Here is a 21,215-nt window from a genome sequence, read left to right on the forward strand (position 1 = left end):
CACCTATAGCCATGTTACTCAGGAAGTGGAGACAGGAGGAACCTCAGGGCAATTGGATAGCTAGGCTAGTTGGACCTGTAAGCTCTGGGCTCATGGGAGAGATCCTGCCACAGCATATATGGCGGAGGAAGACCCAGGAAGAAGCCTAGTGTCAACTTTGGGTCTACACATGCATGCTCCTAAACACATGAACATGCATATACATAGACATGTATACACACATACATGTAAACAAAGAAAAATAGACCCCCAATTTAAGCAAAGCAGTGTATAGATGCTCTTAGATGTGGCAGTGGCCCTGAAGGGGAACCCTGAGCCACTGATGGCAGCCATAATGCCCTAGTGTCTGTCATGAGATTCTTTGTGTGGCAGCTAAACTCACATACAACGTTTAGGAAACACTTGTAGCAAATTCCATATGGATGCAGTCTGCCACCTGGATCCACTATTACATTGACGCTAATATAATACGTGTTGATGGCTTAAATTAAGAGCTGGGTCCTGAACCAAAGCGTGAAAAAACACACAGTTCTGCTTCGGGGTTGTGACACGGATCTTAAAGACAGAGTCCCCACCTCCTTGCCTAGAAAACCGTAGCGCGTCAGAGCCACAGGACAGCCCCCATCTGCAGGAGCCTTAGGCATTGGTGTTTATTGTACTGGGCAGCGTTTTACACCTGGGGTCTGCAAAATGCTGAAATGGGGCATGACCGGACCTTTGAAAGCAATGATCAAGATGTGTTTTCTGCGACAGGGAGATTACCACATTGTGTGGGAAATGCAGTCACCACGTCAACACTCATGGCTGTCTAAGGAAGAGGAGCCAAATGTTGAGGCTTCCTTTCTCTTTGAAATGCAAAATGCTCCACACACATGTGCACGTATGTGCGTTCGTGCACGCGCGCACACAGACACACACACATGATGCAGAATATGACTCCAATTAATGAATAAACCAAATCCAGGTTTTCCCCTTAACAACCATCTGACCGAGGACATTTTCAAAGCCTCCACTCTAACGTGGAGTCCTGTCACTGTGACAGGCTGTTTTGTGTCCTCTGGGCTGTCCGGAGCCTCTTTCCCACATTTGTTATGCACTCTGGTCCCAAGGTCCTCTTGTGGTAATCAAGTGTGAACCAACTTGTTCTCCCTCCTCCTCTCAGATTACACAGCTGAAGATTGAGAACAACCCCTTCGCCAAAGGCTTTCGGGGCAGCGATGATATGGAACTGCATAGAATGTCTCGGATGCAAAGGTAAGAAGTCAGGGCAAAATGCACCCCACAGACTCTCCCAGCAGCATTTATGCCATCCAATGGAGAAAGAGGTCTCTCCCTCCCTCCTCCCTCCCTCCCTCCCTCCCTCCTCCTCCCTCCCTCCCTCCTCCTCCCTCCCTCCCTCCTCTCTCCCTCCCTCCCTCCCTCCCTCCCTCCCTTCTCTCTCCCTCCCTCCCTCCTCTCTCCCTCCCTCCCTCCCTCCCTCCCTCCCTCCCTTCTCTCTCCCTCCCTCCCTCCTCTCTCCCTCCCTCCCTCCTCCCTCCCTCCCTCCTCTCTCCCTCCCCACTCCCTTCCTTCTTCCTCTCTCCCTCCCTCCCTCCCTCCTCTCTCCCTCCCTCCCTCCCTCCTCTTTCCCTCCTTCCCTCCCTCCTCTCTCCCTCCCTCCTTCCCTTCCTCCCTCCTTCCCTCCCTCTGTCTCTGTATGTTCTCTCTCTGTAGGCCAAAGGTCAACACAGGTACCTGCCTCAATCACTTCTCTACCTTATTTTTTTGAGACAGAGTCTCTCACTGAACCTGGGCTCCTGATTCAGTCAGGCTGACTGGCCATTGAGCTCCAGGGATCCTCCTGTGTTCACCTCCCAACAAGTGGGATTGCGGGCAAGCCTCAGCACACCTAGATTTTGGGCGCCATGGGTGCTGGGGATCTGAACTCAGGTCTTCATGCTTGGGCAGCGTGCACTTTATGGAATGAGCCACTTTCCGGGCCCCCAGCCCTTTCTCTGATAACCTTTATGATCTGGATGGGCACTTTCAGGCAGCCTGCAGTGTGAACGTGGGGTAGGATAGAATCCAGCTGGCCCGGGTTCCAAGGCTATATGCTTCCTCTTCCGTGTGTCCTTCCCCTCCCCCCTCATCAAACTCTTCCACTTCCCTCATCCATCTCAGCTGCTGAAGGTTGTTCTTTTGGCAACAGCTCTCCATCAATGAGAGAGAAGTGAGCAACTCCATTTCCTGAGGGCGAAACACAGACCAACTTGACACCAGGTGGTTTCCAGGGAACCTCATGAGGATGGGAGTGCCGGTGGGGAGCCAGTACCAAAAAATCAATTGCTAGTTTTACATATCCTGTGGTCACAGCCGCTGAAATGACAGATAGAAAGGCCTGGAACAAACATACACAGAGAGAACTGGGTCTGATGGAAATGAGTGATCAAGTAGGGCAGAGGGCGTCGATTGATCTCTCAACTTCCAGCTTGACCCACTGCATGGCAAGAGAATTAGAAAGCACATCTTCAGCCGCTTGATCAAATGTGTGTGTACAAGCGCAGGTATGCGCATGTGCACACACAAGCATAGTTACACATGAATGAGTACATGCTAACACATACACAAGCACACAGATACACATGCATGCACACACACATGGTGTACATACAGATACACACGCATACGTACACACACACACAGTGGATGTACACACACTCTCTCTCTCTCTTTCTCTCTGTTTCTCTTTCCCTCTCAGCGCGTTTTGTGATTCAAAATAAAACGAAAGCATTGGTGACATTCTGGAAGAGAAGAAAAGGGAAAGTCAGTCATATTTGGAACATGGTGATTCCAAAAAGGGTGAGGGACCAAAAACAGAGAAAGGGATGGAGGTCCCATAGTCTTGGAGTCTAAATATTGGTCTAAGAACTGTGTGCTGTGCTATCAGTTTACCTTAATAAATATCATTTTATTCATATGTCTATGTACTATGTACATTCAGTGGCCACGGAGGCCAGAAGAGGGTGTCAGATCCCCTGGCACTGGGGTTGCAGATGGCTGTGAGATGCCATGGGGGTGCTGGCAGTCGCATCCGGGTCCTCTGGAAGAGCTCTTAACTGCTGAGCCGACTCTGTAGCCCCAGGAACATTTAAATCCAATCTTTGCAATGGTTTTTTAAATTGGCAGTTGCTATAGTTCTAGGGTCAGAGGAGTCTGTGCCAACAGCAATCCCGTCTAAGCAGAGAGGGATGCTACAACCTGAGGCTCCCAGACAGCCACGTGCAGAGTCACATTCCATGCTGATGGTGACTTTGCCTCAGACATTGCAACGGCCATTCTGAAGCCCTGTCTGAGAGCTACTGGTGAAGCCCAGGTCAGCAAAGGGTCGTAGCATTGCCCACCTCCTCCATCCTTCCTACAAGGCCACGATGGATTGGAGAGGTCAGGAGGCAATGGCCTGCTCTAGCCTCAGCAGTCCTAAGGCAGCTCTTTCTGTGCCGAGGACCGAATTCAGGGCCTTGCACGCAATAGACCCATGTTCTACTGCTGAGCCCAACTCTTCTTGATGCATCTTAGCATTCAGCACCTGTCTCCTGCCACACTGAACTCCAAGCCTCCTTGGCAGCGGCAGCCTCTTGACTTACATACACTGACTGCAGCCCCTTCTCCTCTGGAGCTTTCTCCAGGCAGTCCCACTCAGAGCCTTGGTGAGCACAACCAGACAAGATCACCGTGCACACGGGAACTCTCCAGGTTTCTGTCACTGTGGAAGGAGGTCCGGCAGACCACTTACCACTGATCGACCACACCCTTCCCATCAGGCCCCGCTACCCTGGCTTTGTTCATTTGGCTCATGGTAAAGGAGACACTCTGGATGCTTTTTCTTGTTTGTAGCCCTGGGACCTGTGTTCGGTTTGCCCCTGATCGTTCCCCTCCGTCCCCTTGCCTTCTCTCTTTCTTCCTTTAATAGTCTTTCCCTGATGGACCCGGCTCTTTGGAAGCTCACAGGAGCATGTGCAGATACTAAAGGAGAGGCAGGTGGGGAAAGGACAGGTGTTTGAGAGCTAGGACCCACGGATGTCCTAACCCGCCTTCACCGCCACCACCGCCGCTCCAGGTCGAGTAGGTCTCTTTCCATTCAGGTGTCAGATGGGAGAGAGGAAAAGGGAGGGGGCGAGGAGGGAGGGGGGAGGTGAGTGGCAGTGGCATATCATGCTGGAGCAGATCTCTCAACCTAAGAACTATAGGTCTTTGTGGTCATAGGAGTTGTGTTGGGGAAATGGGAGAAGGCTAGACCTTCTTGGGGATTATCCAGCTCTTTGTAGGTGGCCTTAGGGACAGTGATGGAGGAAGCAAAGTGGCTGACATAACAGAGTTTCAAGGTCAGTGAAAGCTGGGGTCATCCCTTGCTCTGTGTCACTTGTAAGAATTACTTGGCTGGGAGGTGGTGACACACGCCTTTAATCCCAGCCCTTGGGAGGCAGAGGTAGACTGATTTCTGTGAGTTCGAGGCCAGCCTGATCTACAAAGCCAGTTCCAGGACAGCCAGGGCTACGCAGAGAAACCCTGTCTCAAAAAAAAAAAAAACAAAAAAACAAAAAAATGAAAAATAGACAAACAAAAAAAGCATTACTTGAGAAAATGCCGGCAGGGATCCTGGGTCCCGGTTCAGGCAAACTCTCCCTGGGACTCTCGGTTCTGACTTTATTCGGAATTTATTTTGGGCTGTTGTCTCAAGTCCCAGGTTGCTGTAGGTAGTGACAAGCAGGGACCGCGGCTCTTGGAGTCAGCTGTGATAAAGGCCGGCTCACTGTTAATCTTGTAATTCTGTTTCCTGTCCCCCACACACTCGGTGACAGCTGATGTAGGAGGAGGGATGGAATCTGGAAGGGAGAGAGAGGCGGACACTGGAGGCTGCACAGCTCCTCTAGGGCAGCTTGGCCAAGACCTGGACACGCGTCCTGCTCTAGCGCGGTGCTCTCTCTCTTCTGATTCTGCGTTTGGGCAAACAGGGCAGTGGCTTAGCTCTTCTTCATATTCATTTATGGTGTCTGGTTACAGGAGCTGTCACTGCTTATAATAAACACGGGAGAGCTGGGGGAAAAATTGGACCACGTAAAAGGCCCATTTCCAGCTTCCTGTGACAGTGTGCACACACCCAGGTGTTAGGAAAGGCGGGGACTGCCGTAAAAACAGCTTCTCGGGGTCAGTGTTCCTCAAAATTCTGAGAGACGAGTGACGGGGGAACTGGTTTTAGAGGGTGCATGGGATCACCCGCGTGTCAGTGCTGAGGTCTCAGAGATGCTACTATGTAGAGAATGAGACTAAGTCAACAGGAGGGGAGGAAGGAAAGGGGAGAGGAGGGAGGAAAGGAATGAAGGAAGAGAGAGGGAAGGAAGGGAGGGGGGACACAAGGATAGAGGGAAGGAGGGAGGGGGAGGGAGGAAGGGAGGAAGGGAGAGAGGGAGCGAGGGAGGGAGGGAGGGAGAGAGGGAGGGGCAGAGGGAGGGACGGAGGGAGGGAGGGAGGGACAGAGGGAGCAGGCAGGAGGGCTCCCAGCTGAGTGAAGGAAATGACTGACACTTGCAGTGGTTGGCGTCCAGAATAGGTGATGTCGAATAGACAGGTGATGCTGTCGAGATAACACAAAGACAGCAGAAATGGCGCACCTGCGCGCACAGCAGCTCAGCCACCAGGGAGGACTGAGACTCCTCTGTGGCCAGAGACAACCCTACACCCTGCTCTTCGCTGATGTCCCTGCCTTGAACTTGGCTTTGGTGTCTATGAAGTATCTAGACAGCTTGAAAATACCTGGGAATTGCAGACGATCAGGGCCCGTGAGGTAAAGAAATGCTCTAACTCAGCCTTCCAGCATTGCCACAAATCCCCGAGATAATCACCCTAATAAGAGAAAAACTTAACTGGGTCACAGTTTCAGACATTCCCGTCCACAGTGGGTGGGTGCTTGGTTCTGTGGCAAGGCAGAAGCCCAGGGCAGAAGACAGCAGCAGATCCAGAGACTCACCTTGTGGCAAGTGCCAAAGGGGATGCATGCAGGGGGGGAGTCTTCCAAGATCCTGTGGAGGGCAGACCCTGAAACACACGGGCTTCCTGCTAGGACTCACCTGTTATATTTTATTTTATGAGTATGATTATTTGCATATCTATGTACCACTTAGATATTAATGCTCTCAGAAGCCAGAAAAGGGCATTGGCACTGGAGTTACAGATGGCTGTGAGCTGCCTTGCAGGGTGCTGGGAATGGAACCTGGGTCCCCTGGAAGGGCAGCCAGTGCTCTTAGCTGCTGAGCCATCTCTCCAGCTACAGGTCCCTCTCAAGTCTTCAATCCATGAGCCTTTGGGAGAGACTTACCTACAGGATAACTCTTGATGTCAAATAGACAAATCCCAAACAGTCCTAGACTGGCTGGGAGGTCCTGTCCCGAGCTTATTCTGTCCATTCTTTGTGTGTGACTGTCTGAGCCAGATAAAGTGGAACACAGGGTTACCCCAAATTCCCTGAAATGCATCTTTAGGCTGCATACAGGAGAAAAGGGTGTTGGGTGACCTCAGTTCTCCCACAGAGGACCTCGGGGCCATTGAAGGACTGTTGCATTCCATGTCGTAGAGTTCAGTGAAACCCGTCTATGATCCACACTTGCAGCGTACGCTGACCAGGCCACACACTGCTTTTGATTTCTTTATCTGGGTGGGGCTGGGAGCTGAGGACTATGACTTAAGGAAGGAAAGGTAGGTTCTCAGGCAGTCCCCTCATGGTCTGCATTCCATGCTGCCAGTGCACGGGAGCACCACAAACAGCTTCTCCAACACAGGCTCTGTCTATAGGAGGAGATTCTTCATGTCCTTCATTGGCCTAGATGGAGTGACCCTGAGGTTTAAACTGCCTGGCAGGCACAGAAAGACACAGCCACAGGGACGTCCCATGTTGCTTGCTGGCCATGCTGGGTGACGGTGCATATCTTGGAGAGGTCACAGGGCAGGCGGTCCTGTCACGATCACACAGGTGACTGAGATGCAGAGCAATCTCTATGAGCAAGGTCTTGGGGGTGGAGGGGGTCCCCTCCTATATGATGAGAGGTGTGGAGGGAAGCCCCCTTCTACAGAGTGAGGAATGGGCATTGAATTCAAGGCAGCTGCAGAGGCCCCTGGGTGCGCTTTACAGAATGAACCCTTGTGGCCTTTCTCCTACAGGTGGTCCAGACTGAATGTCCCTCACCCAAAGTGTTTAAGCTCAGAGACCTTTCAGAGTTGGAAGTTCTGTGAATTTTGGATCATTGCATGTACATGAACGATTTCAACTGCACATACGAAGATTCATTTGTGTCTCCATGCCTTGTACACACAGCCTGAAGGGATTACTATACAGTATTTATTTATTTATTTATTTATTTAAATTTTATTGATTTTTATTGAGTTCTACATTTTTTGCTCTTCTCCTCCCTGCCTCTCCCCTCCTCCTCAACCCTCTTCCATGGTCCCCATGCTCCCAATTTACTCAGGAGATCTTGTCTTTTTCTACTTCCCATGTAGATTAGATCCACATGTCTCTCTTAGGGTCCTCATTGTTGTCTAGGTTCTCTGGGATTATGATTTGTGGGCTGTTTTTTTTTTTTTGGTTTATGTTTTAAAACCACTTATGAGTGAGTACATGTGATAATTGTCTTTCTGGGGCTGGGTTACCTCACTCAAAATGATGTTTTATAGCTCCATCCATTTGCCTGCAAAATTCAAGATATTGTTGTATTTTTCTGTAAATGTGCCACGTTTTCATTCAGTCGAGGAGCATTTAGGTTGTTTCCAGGAGTTTTGTTTTGTTTTGTTTTTTACAGAACTTGTCAGTTCTTTGGATTACTTATATTTTGTTCTTGCTTGTTTGCTGGGGACAGACCCCATGGCTTTTGCACATGCCAAATAAATGACCAATCACTGAGACACATCCCCAGTCCTACATCATCATCATCATTATATTATTATTATTATTATTATTATTATTATTATTATTAGTGTGTGTGTGTGTGTGTGTGTGTGTGTGTGTGTGCATACCATGCATGCTTGTATTGGCAGTAAGAGGACAGTTTTGTAGAGCTGTTTTTTTCATTTTTCCCCTTTGTGGGTCCTGGGGATGGAACTCAGGTCTCTACGCTAGTCCAACAAATGCCTTTACCTGCTGAGCCTTCTTGCCTGTCTTGTACCTGCGCTTTAGATTGAAGCAAGTGTGCAGTTTCCCAGTCCTAGGTGGTCTTCCCAGTGCTCAGAAGGCTTCAGGCCTTGGAGCATTTGGATTTGGGGGTTCAGGATATGCAGCCTGTGTGGAATCAGCTAATTTTGTGATTCAGCACACTTCGTGGCTGTGATGCCCTCAGAGAGGAGTGATGCTATCTGTGTTTCTTTGTTCTTTTGATAGGAAGTGGTTGGTAAGGTAGATGTAGCTGGATTTTGAGCTGTCCTAGGCAGACAGCCAGCGTGGGGGAGTTTGGATCTCAGGACACAGTAGCCAGGTCAGAACCACCCACCCCCATCCCACCACAGTCTTGGAGGAACTCATCCTGGCTACATTGTACAGGATCATTCATTGTCTTCCACCTCTGCTCGGCCTTGCTTGTATCACTCTTCCCACTGTGTCCTTTCCCCTTCTTAAAGTCAAATGAAAGCAGCTGGGAGTGGCGCAGGCCTCTGTCTTGGGAAGCAGAGGTAGGCGGATCTCTGAGTTTAAAGCCAGCCTGATCTACATAGCAAGTTCCAGGACAGCCAGAGCTACATAGTGAACCCCCCCCTCTCTCTCTGTCTCTCTCTGTCTCTCTCTCTCTCTCTCTCTCTCTCTCTCTCTCTCTCTCTCTCTCTCTCTCTCTCTCTCTCTCTCTCTCTCTCAAACTCACACTAAATTAAATGAACTCAAGAAAGACCTGGAATACAGTATATACATAGGGAAAAAAAAATTCAACGATTTCAAGGGACTTGTGGGGCTGTGGCCCGTCCAAAGTTACAGTTCTTCTGTTCCTGCCTCCATCCCTTCTGTTTGTAAATCAAATTTCAGCCCCTGACCACATACATGTCTGGCTTTCTCATGGAAGGCTTAGCGCTCTTGCTTTCTCTTGCTTGTGGCTGAAGACCAACCCAATGCGCAGTGACCGAGAAGTGACTTGACACTTCTTTGTGTCAGAAATCCAGACTCCTGACTCTCCTGTAATTGTGGATTCTGCCCCTGCACCACGGGGTGGGGGTGGGGGGCGACCATGTTTATCTCAAAACAAGAGGGAGGTTGAGGTTGTAAGTGGGAAGTTCAGCCATTCTTTCTCCTCCTCCCTCCCCCACTTCCCTCTTGTCTTGCCCCCTTCCCTTCCCTCCCAGGAACACCTAGTTCTTACCCCTTTGCAAATTACCACCCACCCTGTGCAGCATGATCACCCCATGCCATGCTGGCTACTCAGTGTCTTTCTAGAGCTTGTTCCTCATGCATGCCTGGAGCTCTCTATTCCTTGGCCAGCCTGACTCCATGCCTCCTCCTTCAGCCTATGGCAGCCACCACTCTACTCTCTCCTGCCAGAAGTTGGCCCATTTTAGGACTCTACCTAGGAGTGAGGCCCCACCTTCTATCTTCCCGTGTCTGGCTTCTCTCCCTTAACACAACACCCTCCAGCTTCATTCACGGTGTCTCCAGTGAGAGCAGTTCTTCCTTTTTGGAGGTTGACCCACACTCTGCTCTACACACACTCCTCATTCCCTTTATCCGTTCACCTGCATAGGTTTTCAATTTCTTGGCTCCGGTGACCAGGACAGTGATGGGCACGGGAACCCAGTCACCAATTCTATCCTTTCTGGATGCAGACCCAGCGAGGGACTGCTGGATCATACAGTACTTCTATTTTTAGCTTTAGAAGGAACTCTGTAATGTTTCCCTGACTGTGCCAGATCGCATCCCCACCAGCAGTGGAGAGGGTTCCCTTTTCTCCACCTTCTCGCTAACACCTGTTATCTCATGTCATTTCGATAGCGGCCATCCTAGCAGGTGTGAGGTGACAGCTCCCGGAGAGACCGACCGCCTTGCATTTCCGCTGCGGTGGTGGAGCTGACCCTTTCCTCCATTCCTGTGCCTTGTTGGAGAAATCTCTGCCTAGGTCCTTTACATAATTTATATTTTTTAATTTAGTTAATTATTTTGGGGATGCTGGTGGTTCATCTCAGTGCTTTGATCTTGCTAAGCACGTGCCTCACCACTGAGCTACACTCCCAGACTCCACCCCATCACCACCACCACCATCACCACCACCACCATCATCACCACCATCATCATCACCACCACCACCATCATCACCACCATCACCACCATCATCACTACCATCTTTCTCTTTCCCTCATCTGTATTGTGGCAGTATTGATCAGGTTTACAAGCAAACTTGCTACAAAAGAGTGCTCTACATCTCTCTGGCAGTCTGTGGCTCCGGGATGGGACGAAAGCTTCCCATGCCTTCCTGCTCATGTGTCTTCTTTGTCACATATGCGCCCGCCTATCTGCCTGTCCATTCTTCCAGGCCATCTGTCTGGTGCACCCACATAACCATCCACCCATCTACCATCCGTCTCTCCAATGTGTCCACGCTACTCCTCCACCTGTCCTGCTCACTATAACAGATGACATTTAAGCTAAGTCACAGGAATGGCATTAACTGACATTCAATTTTTTGTTCACAGTTCTTTCTCTGAGATTTCTAGAGTGAAATGTACATATTGTAAGTTTACCTTCTGGTTCTTGATAAATGTACATAATTGTAAAATCTAAACCCATGCCAAAATCTAGAATATACCAGAAAAATCCCCCTTTCCCCCTTATTTATTAGCATGTATAAGTGTGTGTATCTATGTCTATATGTCTGTGTGTGCATGTATGTGTTCATGTGTGTATGTATATGTATGTGCATGTGCACACGTGTATGTTTGTGTGTATACATATGTATGTGTGTATGTATGTGTGTATATGTTTGTGTATGTATGTGTATGCACGTGTGTGTGTGCATCTGTGTGTATGCATGTGTGTGTGGCCTCAAGGTTAATGTTAGGTGTCTTCCTAGATTGACATAAGGTCCTTCACTTGAACTCAGAGTTCGTTGATCCAGTTGGTCTAGACACCCTGTCTGCTCCTGGGATCCCCTGTTTCTCCCTCCCTCACACTGGGATTACAGATGGGATTCCAGTCCTGCTCAGCACTATGTGAGTGCTGGGAATGTGAATTCCGGTCCTCAGGCTTTTAGAGCAAGTTGGTCGCCCACTGAGTCATCTCTCTAGCTGGCAAACTTGTCAGTATTTGAGACTGAACTGTTGGGTCTGCATTGTGCAGTGTGCCAGGCATGAGGGAAGAGTGTCTGATGGACAGCCTGAGAGCTCTTTAGGGCTCTGCCCCATTCAAGTCCACTGCTGTGCCTCCATGGAGTTTCCTCCTTGTGATTCCCAGATGTCCTGCAGGGCTGGCCTTGGATTCCCCTTCCTGTAAATGGAAGAAAAGAGACAAAGGGACAAAGGGAGACAGGCCTAGCTTGCTCCATGGTTTCAGAGCTGTCAGGAGCACTTGCTGAAACTACCTTTGGGATGTCAGACCCCTTTCAGGGAGCTGGGTGCAAACACACACCTCTCTCTAGGAAACTGGCAAACCCGAAGTACCTGATCTTTGAGATGGGAAGGCGGTTCAGAGCCCATTCAGAGCCCCTGCTAGGTGCCAAGCTCTGTTTCAGAATGTGCTGTGCAGGATGGAGTTGTGTATTCCTGCCTCCTAGCATTCAGAAGGCTGAGACAGGAGGATTGAGAGTTGGGATCCAAACTGACTGCATAATGAGTCCTCTAGCTATCCTGCCCCTATTAAAAAAACTCAGCTGGCAGAGTATTTGCTTAGCATTCATAAAGCCTGGGTTCCATCCCCAGTACTACATTACTATGTTAACCAAACCTGATGGGCATGCCTTGCTCTCAGATGGGCATCTCAGCTCTCAGATGCAGGGGAAGGAGGATCAAGGTCAGGGCTGTAGAGATGGCTCAGCAGCTAAGAGCACTGGCTGCTCTTCCAGAGGACCTAGGTTCAATTCTCACCACCTACATATCGGCTCACAACTGTCTATAACTCCAATTTCAGGGGATTCAGTGCCCTCTTCTGAACTTCTTGGGCACCAGGAACACATGTGGCTCACAGACACACATGCAAGAAGAACTCTCATGCACATAAAATAAAACAAATAGACCTAATTTCTCAAATATAAATTTAAAAAATGGGTCAGGAGAGATGACTCAGTGGTTAAGAGCACTTGTTGCTCTTTCAGAGGACCTGGATTTAATTCTCAGAACCCACATAGTGACTTAAAACTATATATAACTCCAGTTCCTGGGGACCCAGTGCCCTTTTCTGGTCTCCATGGAGACCAGGCACACACATGGTACACAGACACACATTCACACAAATCACTCATACACATTAAAAACAAAACAAAACAAAAGTTGAAGGCCATCCTCGGCTATGTATTGAGTTTGAGGCTAGCCTGGGTGCTCGCTCTCTCTCTCTCTCTCTCTCTCTCTCTCTCTCTCTCTCTCTCTCTCCCTCCCTCCCTCCCTCCCTCCCTCCCTCCCTCCCTCCCTCCCTTCCTCCCTTCCTCCTCTCTTTCTCTGTGCTTAAGTATGGGGCATCCACCCAGCCAGGCCAGCACCAGAACCAGGAGCCAGTTCCCGCTGTTACTCTCTCTAGAGATGTACAATCACGTGACCCCATAGCTGCAAAGCAAGGTTGTCCCTAAAGTTGTCTCTAGCATGAGGAGGAGTCCTTGAGAGTCTTGGTCCCTCTCAACCCACACAACCCTAGTGGGAAATTTTCGTAGAGTATTTGCGCCTATTCTCCACAGCAAGATGGTCCTCTCTGCCTTTCTGCCATGAGCTGAGAACCAAATTTATCTGTTATCTGTGCTGATCTGTATGTTGCCTGGGGTGATTGCCTCCTGAGGTGTGCCCTCCTGGTTTCCCATGGTGCTCACATATGTCCGGTCATAACAACTCCCCCAAGTAGATTAGAAGGTGCGCGCACTAGGAAAGCTCCCTAGGGGCCGTATTTGCCTGGCCCATTTTAATTTGGGTCTCAGATGAAAGTAGGGAGCCCGTAAAGGAATGTGCCCCACAAGAACAGGACTTTTATGGCCCTCACCCCACTTTGGTTGTTTAAAAATGCTGCCAGAAATTGGGTAAGCATCTCCTAGAGAAAACAAAACTGAACAAAAGCCCCCTCCACATCACCTCCCCGCCACCTGCTCTCGTGAAAAGGTCGATTCAATCCGCTCGGGTGCAGTGGAAAACGGGTTCATTAGCTGGCGGCAAGCTGATGGTGCAGATTGGCCCTCGACTTCAATCTTCCCTTGTAATGTTTTACAACCCAGACCCAGTGACAATGGCGTCATTCACTCCGCGCTCGCTCGCAGGGAACAGAACGTCAGGGAGCCTAAGTCAGGGAGGGTCTGCTCTGTGGGTTCTGGCACCCAGGGAGAGCCGAGGGACCCGGGATCTGGCTTGTGTCTGGTGCCTCTGAGCAGAGCCGGTTGGTGGGATTGCCGGAGGATGACAAGTTCAGCAACAGTGGGGCTTGCCCGATGACCTCAACCCTGCTCTGTGTAGATGGCTCCCAACTCTGTCATCATCAGCCTGTTTGTGCCGGCAGATACCGCCCCCGTCACCACATCCAAGTTTATCCTCAAGAGTTTAGGAGCAGAATAGACTTTGAATGTATCCGCTTGTTGGCTCTTTTAAGTTCTTTGAACTTGAATTTTCCTATCTATATGGTAGCTCTTAAGTACTTGCACACAATGAGGGATGGTCTAGGAGCAAATGAGGGGAGACATTGATGACAGTCAGTACGGTGGCCGGAACATGGGTGAGCGTTCATGAAACAGTACCAATCATGGTAGTGATGGTGGTGGTGGTGGTGGTGATGATGGTGGTGGTGCTGGTGGTGCTGGTGGTGATGGTGGTGATGGTGAAAACCTGCCGTCCATGGCTGCCTTACACACACATACTCCTTTTCAACATTGACTCTATTGTGATGCTCTGGCTTCTTCACGGGTGTCCTCAAGCTTCAGAGGAAAACAACTTGTGCCTTCCCATCTCAGGCACCATGATGATCCCACCAGAGAGACACTAACAGTTCCTCTGTACTGATGGATCCTTTGGTGGGTCCACTGAGGAGCTCCGTGGGGACCACCCTGCTGTGGTTTACTTCAGACATTTCCTTCCCTGTATCTCTCTCCCCTCACTGGGTGGAGGAGGCACACTGCCTTCCCTTACCCACAGCCTGGCACGGTCAGATGGCCTCGGGACGTAGCACCTCAGGCACTAAACGAGATGTTCTGATACACACGGGGGATGATGTTTGAGGCTCCTTAGAGGGAAGCAAGCTGTGAGGGACACGTGGTTATTGAGGGTAATATCACTTTTCCACTTCTGGAAGTGTTTATAAAACAGGGTTTGGCCTTTCTCGGGGTGAGTAATTCTGCAGTTTGGCAAGGCTGGATGGGAGAATTCCACGGAGCACACTGGTACGATCCCTTGTAAATTCCCTCAGCCAATATTTTTGGAGGCTTATTTTCTTTAATTAAAAAAAATAACCATCCCCGTTAAACATATAAAACCCCAAATGGTTTCTCCCTTCCTCCCGAAGTGCTGACAGCCTAGCGCTTGACCTCGGCAGACCCAGGCAGAATTACCGGCAAGAACCGATGGCTTCGGTAGTGTTTTGTTTTATTATTTTGCCGTTTCTTTTATTCTTGTTTTTCCATTACATGGTTTGAACCACAAAGCCAGAGCTCTCGAGCTAATGGCATTCTGCTTAGCTTCCTGGCTGACTGGTGGCCGTGTGGAGCATCCCAGCTGGGATCGGAGATGGCACAGGCCCCCGGGGGAGGCGTAGCCAAGAGACTCTTTTGGGCGTCATGAATAGTGGGCGTGTAGTGTCATGGAAACTTGACAGGGTCTTCATGTCCCTTGCCTGGCCACTGTGATGGGTTTCCTCATAACAGACATAGACAAGGGCAGAGAGTAGAGAAGTCTATATCCCTGGTGCATAGAAGGGGACCTTGGTCCCGGGCCTCTGCTTTAGACATTGAAAGATGTATTTAGGTAATGGTTGAGCTAGAATTCTGGTTGTGTCTTTTAACAAGTTCTGAGTCTGTGGGCAAGTTGTCTCATCTCTCTGTGCTTCAGCTTCCTAATCTGTAAAATGGGCACAGAAATCATAACACCATCATAACTCATGAATAGGGTGTCATGGACTCATGCCTGTGGCATTCTCAACAATTTTTAATGTATATGGGACTTGCTACTGAGATTGTATAGTGTATGCCTTGCACTTTATTTCTTTTCTAATTTATTGCAGTTCAGTTATTAAAACTCAGAGTCTTATACATCCCATGTGAATACCACTGAGCTCCATTCTTAGTCTGTTATCAATTAACTAATTAACAAATTTTGGTGCTGAAAATTGAAACTCAGCTTCTAGGCATGTACTCTACCACTAAGCCACATCTCCAGCAATGTATGTATGCATGTAGCACGTATTATACATGATTTGTATGCATGATGCATGCATGTACAATATATTATTATGTGTGTATGTATGGTGCATGCATGTGTGATGTATGTATGATCCACGTATGATGCATGTATGATATATGTATTATGATGCGTGCATAATGTACGTATGATATATGCATGAATGATGGATGGATGTGGTGCTGGGGATTGAACCAAGAGCTTCATGCATGCTAGGTGAGCGCTGTACCTCTGCGCTGTACCTCCAGTCCCAAACGCACGCTTTAATTTCCACAAGTAAGCGTTTGTTTTAGCTGCATGGAAGGAGCTGAGTTGGTACCCCAAGCACTTACTTTCACACGTGTGTTTGATTGTTCCATAGTGAACTAAACCGAGTTGGATCAAAAATTACTTTCAAAAATGCCTAAAGAAATATTTGATTCCAGGTTATGACAAAAAAAAGTCCTGACACTTGGGATTTCCTGATCCATATGTGTTTTGTATCATAATATGTTCCTAGTGCCAGGGGTCTCTGGCTGAGTGTTGAAGTCTATAAATTTCTTAGAATACTGTGATTAACTTCATAAATCATAGGCTTTAGAAAGAAGACTAATCATGCTGAAATGGTTATCAAATTATTATCATTGTTATTGTTATTTTGGACTCCGGGTCCTCCTGCCTCTACCTCCCAAGTGCTGGGATTATAGATACAATCCACTCTGCCCAGTTTATTTGGTGTTGGGGATCAAATGCAGGGATTTGTGCACACTAAGCAAGCACTTGACCAACCCTACATCCTCAGCTTAAGAGGGACCAGATTCTGAGAGCCTGAGAGGATGCTGAGCAGGAAGCCTCAGGGTGGATGCCGAGCTCATCAGGGTGTGGGTGTGATGCAAGGAGGACCTGGATTTGGTTCTGTGATTTCCATCTTCTTTATCTTCCTATCTCTCCCCTCCTGTTTCTCTTCTCTCTACTTAAAACATTAACCACAGTGTTTGGCACTTGCTGTGTCCTTCTCATTCCTTTGCTCAACAACCCTTTAAACCAGGAATTTTTAAAAGTGGGGCATTTTCACTTGTAATATCTTGAATGTATATTAAAAATTTTAATTATGCATATATGTGGGGAGCATTATGTGCACACAATCGCAGGTACCTACAAATTCCACAAGAGGGTGTTGGCTCTTCCGGAGCTGGAGTTACAGGTGGTTGTGAGCTGTCTGATATAGGGGCTGGTAACCAAACTTAACTACTGAGCCATCTCTCCAGCCCCTAAGGATTTCTTTTAATTATTATTAGTGTGTGTGTCCCCATGCATATGTACATGTGATATGTATTTGGGGCGTGCGTGTGCCCTAGTGTGTCAGAGCACAGCTTTGTGGAGTTGGTTCTCTCCTTCCACCTTTACAAGACTTCCAGGGATTGAACTCGCGCCTCTAAGCTCGGGCAGCAAGTTCTCTACCCATGGACTCATCTTTCCTGACTGTAAACTAGGGATGTTTTTTGCCCCCAGTTTACAGATGGGAAAAAGCAAGATGTAGAGCAGTTAGGTACAGCAGTGTGACAAAGACGGTTACTTAAAACGAATTCAAGGTCACAAGCAGGAATCTGAGCACAGTAGAAAGACCTAAGGCTGCACCTTGCACCTGACTGTCCAGGGTTCTCTGCTCTACTTGAGCAAAGACATATCCTTTTAAAAAAGTATTCAGAAGTTAAGCATAAATGTCTGGGCAGCCATCCATCTTTTGATATGGACAATTCAAAGACACGTGGACGAGCTGAAGCAGTTCCGATGCCCGATGTCGGGGCGGGTTTTAGGTGTCCCCCTGGCTGTTTTCAGACCTTCTTGCAAAATGCACGAGATGTGAAAAGTGAGTGCCTGAACATTTGGATTTGTGGTATGGGATGCCAGAAGTGTCACTGGGCCATCTTGATCACCAAAGACCCCTTGGGTTTCATTTGTTGACGTTTCTAGTGGATTCGTTGGCACGTGGCTCAGCCGCAGAGCACCGATGGACCTAACTTTCTGTCTTCTTCCTTCCAGTAAAGAGTACCCCGTGGTTCCCAGGAGCACAGTGCGGCACAAAGTGGCCTCCAACCACAGTCCCTTCAGCAGTGAGACCCGAGCTCTCTCCACCTCATCCAATTTAGGGTCCCAGTACCAGTGCGAGAATGGTGTCTCCGGCCCCTCCCAGGACCTTCTGCCCCCACCCAACCCATACCCACTGGCGCAGGAGCACAGCCAAATTTACCACTGCACCAAGAGGAAAGGTGAGTGTGACAGGCCTGCCAGCGCCCCCTCCCTTGCCGCACCCCTCCCCAGGGTGGAGTGCACGGGGCTTCCATCTAGTGTTATCAGTTTTCCAATAAGTAGCACAGAAACATAGAAGGCTAGGAGATTCAAACCACGCAGGAAACAAGTAAGAGGTTCATTTAGGATGTCTCTCAGTTCAGCCTCCCCTTGAGCAAGATGGGAAATGTCTAGATCTGTTTTATAAAGTATGCATGTGTGTGTGTGTGTGTGTGTATGTGTGTGTGTGTGTGTGTGTATAGCATGTGTACACACACAGGGAAATACATGCATACATACATACATAGTATATACACACATACATGCATACTAATGTATGTAGACAGGAGGGTTGCAGCCCACCTTTGGGAGTCGGAAGTGTTTTTGTGATGTGGGCTAACTTAACCTTTGTCTCCTCTGATTTAAAAGAGGCCCCCGGTGTTATGTGTCTTTTGGGGTTTGATATGAAGGAACAGTAGGCTTGTGCATATGTTTTGTGCTTGTCTGGGGTGGGCTCAGTCAATGGCAAATGTTCTGTTCTAAAACACCTAAGTCAGAGTCTGGCCTGTTGCTACTCACCCCATCAGTGCCTGTTGGGTGCCAGCAGAAGTCCAGTGACCTGTTTCTGGACCTTTAGTTGAGCCACTGTCCTCAGACACCACCAGCAAAGCTACTTCTGTAGAAGCTGTAGTAGAATTCTCAGGAGCTGGGCTTCCCGGAGGAAGAAAACATGTTCTGAGTGACTAGCCCAGGCTGCCCCATCCTTGCATTCGGAAAGGATAGATTCGCTGGCGTTGGTCCTTGCCTGGGGATTGATGCCTGACTTCCAGATGGACCCCAAACCCTTCAAACTCCCTGAATTTCCGAGGCCTGAACAATGTCACCCCAACATCCCCCAGCCTGGCTCCCCACACATCCACCCCCGGGTAGGCTGGATACCAGATGCGGCAAGCTTGTCTGTTCCCTCGGCTTGCAGTGAGGGAAAGAGTATCCAAGGAGGAGTTCCTGTTCAAACATCCTGTCTGGTGTGATGGATAAAAAGGTCGTTACTTGTCTTGGTCTCTGAGTAAGTCTTCTCCCAATGTAGGTTCGGAGACCTCTCCTTAAAGGTGGTAAACTGAGGCACAGAAAAGGGCTGGTGGGTTTTTTCTTCTAAGACAGGGTCAGACTTCCTATATAGCTCAGGCTGGTCTGAAACTCACTGTGTAGCCCAGGCTGGCCTCAGACTCACTGTGTAGCCCAGGTTGGCTCTGAACTCCCAGTTGTCTGTATCAGCTTCCCAAGTAGTGAGATTGCAGGCAAACCCCACTGCACCTGGCTGGCCAGTGGTTCACGAAGGTGGAATTGCCAGCTAAGTCTGGTTTGCACACCCGATACCCTGTGTCTCAAAGAAGCACACTTTTGTCGGTGTTACCACCAAGCACACTCTAAAAATGTCATCTCCTGAGGGAGACTGCTGTGGAGACTTGGTCATACATAGCAAGAGAGAACTCAGCAGGTTCGCATTAGGGAGCTCTGTCGATTAAATTAATGCCAGACCAAAAGAGAAGAGAGGCTAGGAAGAAGATTGAGAAGAATCAAAGCCCGTTTGGGGTCAATACTCACAGCAGAGCCCTTAGCCACGCCTTCTGCACGGATGTGGTGCTGGGAAGGCTGCAAAATGCCAGAGTCAACCTCTCTGCTTAGATGCACTTAGAATCAGCGTAGCGGGTCTGAGGCAGGGGTCTGCCTGTTGCAGAAAGGGTTGCAACTGCTGTCCACTTGCAGCTGGGTGACCCTGGGCAAATCATTCACTTTTCTGGACTTGGAGTACCTCTAACGGTGAGTCCTACCAGTTAGGTGGGTGAGGGCATGAGACACGAGAATACGTGGGAAGTGCCTGGCCCGCTACCGGCATAGCTGAGCACCTGAAGCAGCAGCCCAAGCTGTCCCCTGACTTTCATATATGAGGTGCACACGTGTACCTGCAAACATGAATGCCACACACACACAGCTGCAGATTGCTAATGGATATCAAGCTGGAAAAAATGGACAGGGCGTTGGATTAGGGAGAGTGGAAGGGAGCGGGTGGGTGTCCACCCTTTCTGGAAAAGCTTAGCGTGTGGGTGCCCAGAGCAAAGGAGAAGACTGGAGAGAGAGGCAGGGCCAACTGGGTGCCTCCTAAGCCATTTCTGTTACTGACTCGTGCTATCTGAACAGCAGTGGGAGGCCGTCAGGGGGTCAGCAGCCTGCCAGTGTCGTGGTTAGATGTTGTGTTTGGCAGTGTCACTTGGCTGTGATAGGAGGGGACAGGAATGACACCAGACACCTGTTGAGAGGTGACTGCAGGTTGTGAGGTCTGCCATGGTGGCTCAGAGCTGGAGAAGTGAGTGGAACCAGGATCTTGGGACTGGCTAGAGATAAAAATGTGAAAATGTGTCTCCCCCCCCCCCACCCCGTCACTTCAGATTGGACACTAAAGCTCAGAGAGATGGAGAAATTTCCCCAAAGTCTCTTAGTTGGTGAGACACCTGGCCCCGCATCCTCTGTGAAGCCAGTGGGCTTGGGGTACTAGGGAGTGCAGTATATACTCCACAGAAAGCCTCGGCCTTCCCAGAAACTTCTGCCTTCCTTGCCACCTTCTACACTCCCAACCCCCAAAGGGAGCTTTGGGTGACAGGGAAGCCAATGGGGTCAGAAGGCAATTCATCATCAGTCCCCACGGTGTGAGGTGATAAACGAATCAGGGAGGCTTCCTTCCAGTTTGGGACTCCCTAGGAGAGATAACTCTGTGGGTGGTTTCCCCCCTGGCCCCAGCCTGGCCCTGCTATCTGACTTCCCCTCATTGTCTGTCTGCCTTCCAGCCAGCCCAGGAGCCAGGCCCATGCAATGTCAAAGGGCCCCACAGGCCAGGAGCCTATCCTTGTGTTTGGAAGAGGCTGTCTCCAGCCTATCTCTCTCAATGGATGGAGTCACAAAAGCTGGGAAGGTCGTTTTTACCAGTGCCACTCCATCAAATCCAGGATCTGAAGACGGGAGAGAGCACTTGTCTGTCTTTCTTTCCCGTGTATACCCTGACTCTCACCATTCTCTCCTTAGCAAGCAAACCGACCCAGATTAAGATGTAGCAAAGACATTCACAGCACTGGCTATCAAAGGGAAGTCCACAGGAGAGATGAGGAGGGCCTACTTGTTTCCCATACTATGGGGTTTGTTTTTTAAGGACTTTACATGTACTTATTTGTTTTGTGTGCCCACGCATGTATGGATGCGTGGGCGCACATTTACCACGCTAAGTGCGTAGAGTTCAGAGGACAGCTTGCAGGAGTGGGTTCCAGCCTTACCTCGTGTGGGTCTCAGGGATCGAACTCAGGTTGCCAGGCTTTTCAGCAGGTGCGTTTCTG

General features: G+C 49.3%; 1 protein-coding gene across 1 annotated transcript in view; it reads left to right on the forward strand.

Annotated features, from left to right (window-relative positions):
• Tbx5 (T-box transcription factor 5) overlaps positions 1 to 21,215 on the forward strand; it is a 43,629-nt gene that overhangs the window by 16,096 nt on the left and 6,318 nt on the right. The window contains exons 6-7 of the mRNA XM_038346382.1: positions 1,163 to 1,254; positions 17,587 to 17,813. Of these exons, the coding sequence (XP_038202310.1) occupies positions 1,163 to 1,254; positions 17,587 to 17,813 (319 nt within the window). The remainder of the gene's footprint in view (positions 1 to 1,162; positions 1,255 to 17,586; positions 17,814 to 21,215) is intronic.

This window comes from Arvicola amphibius, chromosome 10 (assembly GCF_903992535.2).
Source record: "Arvicola amphibius chromosome 10, mArvAmp1.2, whole genome shotgun sequence".
NCBI classification, from domain to species: domain Eukaryota; kingdom Metazoa; phylum Chordata; class Mammalia; order Rodentia; family Cricetidae; genus Arvicola; species Arvicola amphibius.